Below are 12,562 nucleotides of genomic sequence, written 5' to 3' on the forward strand. Positions count from 1 at the left end.
GTGCAATCACTGTGCTGAAGTTTCCTGCCGTGACGCGAGCGTACCAGCTACAATAGGCCCGCGTGCACTCAAGTTCCGGCACTGATGTTTGGTCATTGTAGCATGATCTGTGGCAAGCTGTGGTTCGACTCAGTCTACGCCAAGAGAACATGTGGCATCAGCCAAGAGTCCACGTTAAGCACCTAAGGTCAACCAGCATCGCTGTTACTTAAGCTTTACATTACCAACCTTGTTTCGTTTAATTTCTACTCTCTTTTTTTTCCCACACTCTGATCCTGTTTGTTCTGTGTCCGCTCCTTCTTCTTAGCGCATTTGTTGCTGTCTCTCCCCTGCCAGCATACCTTTATGTCAAAGCGCGGTCATTGCCTTGTTCATTTGAGCCGCATTACAACTGGTCGCTCTGGGCCTGAGGAATAATTGATATGCTTATGTGTCAACTTCTATGGGATTATGAACGGTAGTAAGAAAAGTCTGCTTTATAGCCAGTCCTTCACTATATACGGTTACGCTTTGAGTAGCTGTACGTGCATGGAATGTTATGGCAAGCTTCTTAGCTACGCTTTATTCAGCTGTTTTATTTGTCACTAATTCAGTTTTTCCACTCGACAATGACCCTGTAGAGTCTACAACAGCCTTATTCCCTGCTTTAATTTACGCTCTTATTTGCTCGTAAAGCCTTTTTTTCTTCCTGCTCCGACATGCATTTTTGGTGACTCCAAGAACCTTTTTCTCTTTTCTAAAATATGCTTTTGTCAGCTTGAAAAGCCCTTTTTTTCTGCTTCAAAAGGGGCTTTACACTGCTCCGAAAACCTGTTCTTAAGTGTCCTCAGTCAATCGCATCACTGGAATGTGATGAGGTGCAGCATACTGAAAATTTGAAGGGGTCACTTTTAATTGGATGTTGACTGCATTTGCCTTTGGGTAAGGTTAAATAGTATAACTTTCAGTGGGAATCAAATCGAATAGCAAACACTATTGGAAAAATATTCAACATTCAAAAATTCGTGAACCCCTGGTTCTTCGCAGTCACTTGTTTGAGACAGTTGAAAATGCCATTTTTAAATGTTGCATAGTGTGTGATCATTGTTGTGCAGGTGCTGTCAGCGAAACTGAGCCAGCTGAGTGCACAGTTGCCATCATCACCAGAATCCAGTTCAGACAGCTCAGCAGGCTCACCACAGCACCATTACGATGGCCCTCATGCTGATGCCGAGGCCTGCCTACCTGGGGTGGTCAGTGTCTACTGCACATTGTGTTATGTGTAGGCTGGCTAAAATCCACAAATCTTTAAGGATTCACTATAGGAGATTTTCCTAATTCACAAAAGGCACTTCTCTGCGATGCAAATTTGCCTGAGCAATGGCAGCACCTGCGGTACTCCTAGTAAAAACAAGGTCCTAGTTTCACGTGCTAAGGCTTGTCTAGTGTCCATGTCTTTATGGAGACAGCTGAATCACCATTTTCTAAGTCGTAGCGCAAGCAAACTGTGCTCTAATACATTGCTTTTAGTCAGAGGCTAGCTGCCATGAGTAGGACAAACTTCATAGCAGGAAAGCTAGCTTTATGATTATGCAAACAATATATATTTAAGGTATAGTATAGTGACTGGCACTCCGCTGCAGACGACGTCAGATTGAGTCATAACTGCTGTAATTACATTAGATGCCTCTCATGTACTATGTCCATCTAAATAACTGAGATGCCTGATATTGATCTCTTGCTGCTAAAATTAGCTATACGATTCGATCTAGGAGGATTCATTCGGGGGCTTTTTGGTGCATGGCTTGATGTATATTGAGTATGTGGAGGGCAAGGTAACGAAGACGAGAGAAGACACATAAACGACATAGACTGGCGCTGTTCGAACAGCGACAGTTTACATCATTTATGTGTCTCTTCTTATCTTCAAATTATTGCGCTGTCCATCTTCAGTATACACTTTAATCTTGTAATGAAGTTTGCCAGGTCGTGGCAGTTGCAGTAAAACCTCATCACAAGGCACCTTCAAAGGACTCGAGAAACATGTCTCCTGTAACCAAAGCTTTTCAAAACAGTGAAGAGTTGAACTAAATGAACTTATTATACATCAGCGCCAAAGTCTGTTCAAGCACTTCTACAAGTGATTGCTCAGGGTTGGGGGCATAGGCATTGTGTTGGCATTTTGTCTGCATAAGAGTGCTGCACTGTGTGGGACATTCCTTTGAATTATAAGTGTCAAGAGTAAGCACCGGCTAAAAAAGGATAAATTCATGTTGATCAAAACTGCAAAAAATTCTTAGAAGGGAGATTTACCTATCCCTGGTTTTCGTTGCATATCTAGCATTCAAGAGCCCCCCCCCCCCAAATGTTTGTACTTATTGGCTGGAGCTTGTTGAACCTGTGAATAAGATAGGGCAGCCTATATTTTCTGCATTCTACTGACCGGCAGTGAAAGGTATGCTAGATTTGAGAGCTCATCGAAATTGTGACCTGTCTAAAATGGTACTAGTAGTGGGCAGCTAGTGTCAAGCGGCTAGCCACACCCACTGATGTTATCTGCAACTGTTTATGTTCGGCCCCACAACCTATTGTTGGTGTGAGATAGTTAACTTGGGGTCTTGCAGTGAGCCCAGTGATGTACTGCAGTAATTGCACTGCTACTTCTGTCACTTCAGAAAATTGGATTATGGTGAATTGAAAGCATGCTGGCCTTTGCTTATGGTGGCCTATGGCATTGGCCCCTGTCCGGGACATCTGTTTGTTCTTTGTGGTCTGTCACCTGACTGGCACAAACCATTTCCATTGTTAATAAAGTAAGGTTGTCAGTTTCCACCCCAGCCAGAGATTGCCAATTCCAGTGGTGGTTCAACTGCACCAATTGCGACATTTTGCGGCAACTACATATCGCTGTGCCTTGCTACGAATATTCAAGTACAGCTTGTGCGAACTGCACCGAAGTTCTCTTGTCCTTCTGTTTACACGGCATGGGACCATTTCAGGCCCAAAAATATTTGTGGTCGCAACAAACACTACTAGAGCTTTTTTGTAACACTGCCGAGGCCCCTCGTTTAATCCAGCAATGTTTTTTTTGTCATCATATTCAGCCTAACAAAAGCTTCTGCACCACCGTGTGTGCCTCCGTTGTTGAAAGTTTAGCATGCCATTGACAGCCTCTTTTATTTGTATGAGAACTGGGTAGAACTCGTCAAAAAAGGATTTTATCATTCGCAAGTCACTCTGGCTACCGTAATGTAGATACGCCTGTCAAGTGGCAACAGCTATCGGCACTTTGCAAATGTCATTTTCGTAAATCAAGATTCGGCCGTGTGAAAGATTGATATTTTGCCATAAAAGTAAATGCCTCTTAATCATGCTGCTCAACATCCTGTGATATGCCTATTGTAGAGCTAAGCCATGACTAGGGAGTTCGGCACGATGCATTGAACTTGCTGACTCGTGCATGTCCCAGCGCTCCTTGTGTGTCTTATCCCTTTTGATAATCGAACTCGAAGGGGCCCGAAAATCTGTTTGAATTAAAAAAAAGTTCGAATTGATGAAAGCTAAATAAACGGAGGACTAGTGGCGCATGTGCATTGAGCTAACACACGAGGGGGAAGTTTTAGAAGACTTGCATTTATTCAGAAGACATACGTTAAGTAATTGGTGATGCGCGTCTGCTCACATTTGCCTTGCAGCGAGTCAATCAATTTCGCACGCAGCTTTTGGGACGTTAAACCCCACAAATCATCATCATTCGCACGCAGCTTGCAAAATATTTCTACTTCGGCTTCAGCATTCTCCTGGCAAGAGAAGTTGCGCGCGGCAATGTCCAGCACCGACACTCTCTAAAGACGGCGACAACAACGACTGCTTCTCCGCTACGCAGCCGCAGCGTGGCCAGCACGTGACGCGAAAGGAGGAGCGTCTCCACGCAAAGAGAAGCAGATCGGCATTTGAGAGAAAACCAACACTCTACGGCAGCTTTTTTTTTTTTCTCTCTCTTTGAGCGCATTGTTGAAAGGAAAAGGGTTGCGTAGCAGGGACGGAAAGGGGGAAGCATGGCAGCGACACGTGAGAGAGAGCCAACACTCCGAGACAGCTTTCTTTTTTTCTCTCTCTCTCTCTGCCCGCGTGGCATTGAAAGGAAAAGAGTCTTTACGTGGCAGGGACGGAAAAGGGAGAAGCGTGGCACAGGCGCGTCGCAGATCGGCATTTGAGAAAGAGCAAACATTCTACCGCACCCTTTTCTTTCCTTCTTTTTCTTTCGCGCGCAGCGTTGAGGTGTCGGAGGTGCCGCTGCGGGATTGGGCAGGGTGCTGAGAGCATTTTCGGAGCGCGGTATGTTGCAAGTGCTTGCACGTTCGTTTGAATTACCGGGCGTTTTCACCATTGGCATACACATAGCTTTGACGGGACTTCATCGTGAGTTCGAATTAACCGTAAGTTTGAATTAAGCGTTTCGAATCAATGCGATTCGACTGTACCGACTTTCTTATTTTTTTGTAGATTATGATGAAAATTGGCACACTTGTTGGAAATGTTTTTTTTTGTTAATGCTACTGTGTAAATTTCATGAACATATCTTCACAACTTTTTGATGTATTACAGTTAAACCTGCTTATAACGAACCTCCATATAACGAATTCTTCAATATAACGAAGTTTTTCTATAAAAAGTCCCCATCTTTGCTTCATAGAAGCACATGTATTTGTGACCTCTGTGTAACAAAGTAACAGCGGGAGGCAACCTTGATGTAATGAATTTCCTGTGGACAATCTAGGAATTTAGCTTCGCATTTTGGTACGAGTATGCACCTTCTGCGGTTGACCTGCTCCGGATAAAGTGGCAGCGGCGCGCACAGCGTATCAGGCGAGAGCAAGCACTCTTACCTGTTAATGCGATACCAGGGGTCACGTGACACAACAAGATGCTATATTACTTTCCAGGCGATTCGGATGGGCCCACTCATTTGATCTCTGCTTCAGCAGCGCTCGTGCGCTTTTACCCGTTCGTTAAAGTTACGATGCGCAGGGGAATGTTATCAATTTGGACTTGTTACGGAACATGGCGGCGATGTGGAAAATTTATCTAGAGTGTCCATACAATTGCAATCGCAATAATAGTGCAGTTTTAACCGCTAAATAAGTTTTTTGGGTTAGCTCTGCCTTCAGTCCCCTTTTTTTGTTTGATTTGTCTGTTTATTTTCTGAAAATTCGTGCTGAACCTCCATATAATGAAATCCTCTTTATAATAAATATTTCTGGGAATTTATCAATTTTGTTATATTCAGGTTTAACTGTATACACCTCACCTTTTGATCTGGTTCTGGGTCTGACTTGCTTAAAAACGTAATAGGAAACTCATTTAAAACACCATGCATTGTACCACGCTAAGACGTCCGATTTAGGGTCTGGCACTCATGGATTTTTAAAATTTTCTGCACACTTTTTTTATTTCTTATTTTTTCATGAGGTTGCTGTGTAACAGGCATTGAGGCTTTGTGCAACATGTCAAATACCTAATTATCAAAAGTTCATACTGAAAATTCAGGAATGTCATGGCCGGCACTGTACTTCAAGAAATATAAAACAAAAGAAGGAACTGAAATAGACGTAACTGTTGCTGAGAAATCAGCGGAACAAGTGGAGAAAAAAGCAAGAAAAATCGTTATGAGAATATGGCTTTTAAAGTGGTACCCATGACATTCCTTCATCGAAAGGGGCTAGGGACATAATCTTTTGAGTCCTTTGCAATCTGCAGTTTTTTTTAACTCACTGCTATTAGTTTGAGGCACTTTGCTTCCCTAAAACACAAGAAGAATGTGATCTTAAGTGTGTTTTATAATGTTGGCCTCCTTCACATGTGGCCTTTGATCTATCTTGCGTTCATTGTCTTTCTTTTTCCTGAAAACTCATTCTGATCTACAAAGAACATATTGCGTGGATTTAAATCATGTTTTCTGTATGAAATGGTGTAATAGACGTGACTGAAAGCAAGATATCATAATTTGATTAGGCCATATACTATGACAGTTTGCAAGCTTTCTTGCATATATGCTATCACTAACATGATTAGCAGTCACAATTGCATTTGATCATTGAATCATATTTGGATACAAAGAAGGAGTGACTATCATGACGGCCTACCCCAAATAACAGGCACATATGGCCAAGATATTGGTGGGATAGGAATTTAAGCAGCTGATTCAAGGCGATTTTCAGGCCAATATAAATTCATCTCCCTGTTTCACTCAAGATAATTTGTAAACCTCACCTCTGATGAGCTTCATTCACCCTGACAGTGTAATCTGGGAGCCTTTCATTATTTCAGAAGATTCACGAGAGCTTACGGTAATATCAAGCACGGCTCAAGTGCGCCTAATAAGGCATCACCAGTGCTTTATTTTATTTTGAAATGCTCAGCCGCGGGGTCCAGGAAGTGATGATATGCTGGGTGGCGGCATTTGGGGACGATGCACAATATGCCTAGGCCCAGCGATGACAAATCAGCACGCAGCGTGTTTGGTCCCGCAAGTTGGAGGCCTCTGTGTGACCTCTGTGCAATGAGCCTGGCCAGGCGGTCCGCAGCTGTTGCGCAATTTGCCTATCCACTGTTTCAAGGCGCCAGCAGGTGATTGATTTGTTGCTTGTGACGAAGTACACTGCGGCTTGTTTGCTAGTGTGATGCCGTCGTCCGCATCATTTGCATTTGTCTTGTATCGGCGCCGTGAGCAGAACTAGCTAGGCATAGTCATGACTCCAATCAGTGAGCATGGCCGCGATGCCTGACGTTGTGTTCATTGTTGTGTTCATTCTCGAGAACAGACGAGTACAAAGTGGTTCCGCTCTGGTCTACACCAGGAAGTGTGAAATGCTGATAAGCAGTACCTATAAGGGCGAGTCGGTTCAATATTCTCACCTGCGGCGTTTGTGGTGAATGCAGTGCTATCGCAACCTTGTGATTGATCTTTCGCTTGCATTGGCCTATCAAGTCTAGCCTCCAGCATTCTGTGTGCACTGACCACACACTACGCGAGTGCACAGGCGTCACAGAATGGCGCAATTAAGAGTACAACAGGTAAACGGGTATATGAGCCGTCTGTAATGTCTGGCGAAATAGTGTGCACGCTCTGGTGATTACGCCCTTAAAGTCAAAGTTCGCAGTGGCTGCTTTAAGGCCACAACGCTCTCCCCCCCAACTCCCGCGTTCCGTCATGCTCCTTGAAGACGGGCGGTGCATTCCTCTCTGCTTGAGTAGCAATTTTTATTTATTATTTATTTATTTATTTATTACAAGTACCTACATCGCCCATTGGGCATTGTTGTAGGGGGGTTACAGTAGAAAATAGAATACAAAACAGCAAAATTAAAGGCAAATAAATCGTGCCTTACAGTATACAGGAGAAATCAACACTTGTAGTACAGCATTAGAACAAAAGTACAAAACACAGGATTATACAACGAAAGCAGTAATTATACTTATAAAAATCAACAACCAAGAGAAGTACAAAGCCAACGTTAAATATATGGGTTATTTCAGCAGCTCAAAATGCTGTTTCAATGGCTGTTAGGAAATTAGAATCAGAGAATATTGGTATTTTTAGCGCATTCCAGTCACTAATAGAATTTGGAAAGAAAGAGTATTTAAGGGTAATTTACGGCAGGCCTGTCACTGGGTTGATGTTATCGCATGCGTTTTTCGTGGAGCGGAGATTGGTCATCTCTTTTTATCTCTGCTTCAGCCATATTCGTCGCCACTGCCCCTGCATTTTTACCTGTGTGTAAAACAAACGATGCGCGGGGGAATGTTATGAATTTGGACACATCACAAAACATGACAGTGACGGGAAAAACCAGTTGAGAATGCCCGTGTAATTGAATACAAAAAGGTTTTCCCCTCAGAGTCAGTGGTATTAGACGGATGCATAAGGTACCCTGTGAGGTTTTTTTTTTCCTTTTTTGCACTACTTTCTAGAGGACATTAGGGGCTTTTTGATGTTAAGACACAACACCCTAGACATAGAAAACTTCAGTGTAATACGAAAACGAAGTTTGTTAAAACACGTAGTCCCAGCACAGAAGAAGCCTGAAAGATAAAACGGAGTGTCAGAGAAGGTTGGCTTTATGATACTAGCTAAGTGATGTCATGTTACACCTAGCAATACAATTAATGGTGGAAAAGAACCCCTCTCTTTTCTTAGAAGTGTCATAGGAGAATGCACTTGGACAGTGTGAGTCTTTTGTGTTGTATGGTGCAGTGTTTGTCTACCATGTCTGCTGATAACCACATAGGTGTACTTAGAATGTTATTTGATAAAGTATACTTTTATTGAACTGATGTCCTACTTATTTGCGGCACAAATAATTGCTGAACGAGTTGTTCTAGAATGCTGAACTGCATGACGCCAATATTTTTGCATCGTCAACTGAAATAGGAAGTGCTCTTAAGATGATTGACTCCATGAGATTTGCAATGAATCGAAAATATTTCTAGCTTTTCACAAGAGCCCCAAAATAATTGTTCATGTCATTGAATGTAAATGAACTTGCATCTCCAGTGTACTCCTGTATGTGAAGTTAGCTGCTCCAGAGTGCTCCCAGATTCGAAATTGCCTGCTGCAAAGTTCCCCAAAACGGAAAATTTTGCTGCCTCAAAGTGCTCCAAAATGAAAATATTTCTGCTCCAAAAATAGCTTTAAATGAGCAGATCTTCATAGCATCACTGTAGATAGGAGTTGGGCTCCTGCGCAGCTGAATGTTTGTTGTTATTGATGCCACTTGTGCTGTAATGGGCGACAGCATACTCAGCTGGTACCAGGTAAAAAAGAAACTTGAATGGGTTGTGTCATTTTCTGTTTTTGCCGTCAGGAATGTTGGCACCAAGAATAGTACCAAAAGCAGAATGCATCAATTATCTTGTATTGTTCTATGTGCTGTAACATAAATGTGATCTTTCACCCGTGCAATTTAGAAACGTATATTGTGTCCACTTTGTCGCCTAAGTGATGGGTTTAGGAACGTCCATTTGCATAATCCTTTGTGGGAGTCTTGAGTACGCCTATTGGACGTGATGTGGGGGACATGAGGAATGGGTGCATTTTTGGGACACCCCTCGTAGGTTTAGTGTTTTCTCGTCATAAACAATAGCTGAGAGGAAACTGGGGTTAGTAAAGATTTCATTATGGTAAGTCTTTGAGGAAGTTGCTTTCAAAACAGTCTGAATGAGCAAAAGCGAAAGTTTCTATTACTGATATGGTGGGCTCTTTATTTTCGGCTTTGTGTTAGTGGGAGGTTGCTTCATTGAAGTGAAATGAGACAAACCAGGTTTTACATTAGCTACTCGATATGGAGCGATTCGTTATTTGGTAGCATACTGTATCCTAGCATCTGGTGAACCTCCCAGCCTTCCTGTTCTCTCTATTTTGTTCTCTCTCTCGTTTCTCATTATGTCTACTCACATCCCTGTTGCATGCCTCCTTGTTGACTTTTTTTTTATGCATGGCACCATATGTCTACCAGTCCTGCACTTTATAATTGATATACCTATACTCACGAGTGCAATGTTTGTTGCAGCTGATGTCGAAGCAGCCAAAATACACCCAGTTCCTGTTCAAGCTTGCAGACTTGGGCAGCACTTTGCCAATGGCTGAGCTGAGGGACAGTGCTCTCGGTCTGCTGAAGCTGCTGCCTGCTGGTGAGTCCTTGAGCTGGTGTTCTCCCAGCATGCATGAATAGCATTGGTCTAGATCTTCATCAGTGGAGGTGCTCAACTTGACATGCACCAGCACCTGCCATTGTCAAAAGCAACTCGAACATGGCCGACACGTTTCGCATAAAGGAAGATATGAGTTGTGGAGATGTGTGCTGTATGATATGTACAAACCAGATGAAACAACATAGGCTTATTTAGTTTTTGTGCTAATTTTAAATGTGCAATATTTTTTTTTTACATAAGCTGATTTATGAGATACACAAGACACCCTTTCTATTGTTTCCAGAGGCAATCAAAAATAGGCTTTTTTAGGAGAAAGTCTATATTGTCATGGGGTCGTGACGTGGCTGAAGGCAGGAGACTGAATGGTCAAATCAAACTGTTTATTTAGACGAACCTGTGCCCGGTAAACAGAAAGTTGGGTTACAGTAGCACACTTGCACTGATAGCGGCAAATGCAGCGTCGGCCGTCGATCAATTGACAAGTGGCGAAGCGTGTCGGCATTTATACACTCACCATCGAACATTCTAGCGTTATCGCCAGTGGTGACGTAGATTCCAGAATAATCTGTAATGCTCAGGATGTGGCCGTAATCTCAACAAAATGATCTGCGGCAGCCCTGAAGCTTCTCGAACACTGTAGGCACGGTTTGCGCTAAGAATCGCGTACAGCGTAATGAGGTGATAAAAAAAAAACTTGAGGAAGAAACGTGGCAATATTATGGTGTAGTTAGATACTACAATATGAAATAAATTCAATGCTGTAAGCTGTTCTCAGATCGAATTCTTACTTCTAATTCTGCAGATTTAACATTCAACTCGCACTTATTGCACAGATCTAAACTGCAGATGAAATACTTACCTTATAAGACTTAAGTACGTCCATACACGCAAAAGGATAGCTGTAGATCTCATAATGTAATGAAAAAAACACTTCTTTATTTGCTGATTTTTCATTCTCCATAAGCTTTGTCCTCTTTAAGGGGGGACACGGGTCTTAGAAGGCCAAAAATCGCAAAAAAATCGACTTTTTGAAGCTGACAGTTTTGGAATCTGTACCTATTTTTGCACCTATCTGAGAAGTTTCTAGCTTCTCGCGTCATTAGTTCTGGCGCAAAATTAATTTATAACATCCCTGTGAGATGAATGTGAGCGCAAATTCACGCTAAAATCGTGCTTTTTCCGCGCCAAACTGTTGCCATTACACACGAGCTATCGTGTTCATCTTGGTCTCGTTTGGAAGGGTCGTTCTTCATCTTCAATTTCCCGCCACCGCTGGTTCACCTTGCTCATTGGTTTTTTAGCAAAAACGCGTCATCTAGAAGCACTAGCGTGCGATTCAATTGGCTGCTTGGGGCACGTGACCAAATTTAGGCATCTGATTGGCCAAGGGGCGCTTTCGGCGTCTGCTTCACCATCGTGACGCGCACGGACATGCGCCATTTTGTCATGGTGCTACTGACTGCTTGCGGCAGTAAGGAAGTTCCGTGCTACAGTAATTTGTGAAGTGGGTGTGGCGGTGGTTCATTTGCTGTGAACTTCAGAAAGATCCTCGCTATGGCTCAAGACAAGGAGGATAATGAACTCGGCGCAGTCAACGGCGGTCGCCGAGTCACCAGTGTAAGCCTAACTCACATACGAGCCCATTGGTTATCATTAACGTTACCGAAAACAGCTGTGTTTTGCAACCTCATCAGTTAGAGGACAGCAAGTAAAAAGCAGAAGTGAAGCTACAAGAGATATCAATTTTTGTAGTGACGGAACGGAAGCACAGTCTTATCGCTGAGCGCGCCGATGCCGCAATTCCCCCCGCCTGACGAAAGGACCCTGGACTGCGCAACGGGGTCGTCAGAGTGGAGTATGCCACGCATCGACGAACAACAGAAAGTCAATCCGTTCACGGTGAACATGCTCGACGCCCCCACAATGGAGGCTACTGGCAACGGGTAGAATGCTTTTAACGACGTGTTCGCAACATTGTCGTGATCTCCGCTCGAAAATGCGGCAGTCTTACGTGAAAAGGTAACTAACACCTCGGCACTCGTGTAGCCTAGAAATTGATGAGCGATCGAGCAACTTTGGTTCGCGAGATTTACGGGTAATTCATTCTGGACAAGCCGGAAAACATCGCCATGTTATTCGACGGATCGCGGATGATGCGCGCACATTTGCCGCACATCACCGTCAGTACAGTCACCGAACTGATAAGCGGCCTTGCGGCAGACAAGCACACAGCGACAATTTGCTACAGGACTAAAAGAAACAAGACGCTGGTGCAAACAATCAGTCCTATATTACATTCCTGGTGCATATTGACTTACTAAAAGTATGTGTGCCTTGATATTTTTCCCTCGGAACGGCGAAATAAAGTTTTAACAGCATTATTCTCAAAGCACAGATTTTGACCACTTTCTTTTGCTTGTTCGGTAAAAGTGGACCTAGGATAGCTAGAGCTGTAATTATTTTTGCGCAATGTAGCTAAATGTGCACAAAAAACAATGCTGGGAGCCTATTTTTAATGGGCGGCTTCATTTTTTTACTTTAATATAAAAATTTCTGTATTTGGTAATATGCAATGAACTTTACTGTGCTGTAATTTGAGAAGTACTCGTTCAATTTTCTATCAGCTTGCAGCTCCTTTCTTTAGGCTTTCTAGCATTCATTTATATGTCAATGGCTATGTAATTACAAGTGCATACATTTTTACAGTTAAAAATGTTAAAATTCTTTGTTTTCTTCATTTTCTCAAAATGGCAATTTTATACACCACAATATATCTGAAACTATTACAGATAGCAGAATATTTTTTTTTTGCAGCATGAAGCTATCTGTTTCGAGCACACAACATAGGAAGCAAATTTTGATTTCTTTT

At 42.8% G+C, this 12,562-nt stretch overlaps 1 protein-coding gene across 3 annotated transcripts in view; it reads left to right on the forward strand.

Annotated features, from left to right (window-relative positions):
* faf (ubiquitin carboxyl-terminal hydrolase-like faf) overlaps window positions 1-12,562 on the forward strand; it is a 482,217-nt gene that overhangs the window by 197,072 nt on the left and 272,583 nt on the right. For all 3 annotated transcript variants that reach the window (XM_075874530.1, XM_037429964.2, XM_075874549.1), the window contains 2 exons: window positions 1,095-1,232; window positions 9,552-9,672. In XM_075874530.1, the coding sequence (XP_075730645.1) occupies window positions 1,095-1,232; window positions 9,552-9,672 (259 nt within the window). The remainder of the gene's footprint in view (window positions 1-1,094; window positions 1,233-9,551; window positions 9,673-12,562) is intronic.

This window comes from Rhipicephalus microplus, chromosome 1, assembly GCF_043290135.1.
Source record: "Rhipicephalus microplus isolate Deutch F79 chromosome 1, USDA_Rmic, whole genome shotgun sequence".
Taxonomy (NCBI): Eukaryota; Metazoa; Arthropoda; class Arachnida; order Ixodida; family Ixodidae; genus Rhipicephalus; species Rhipicephalus microplus.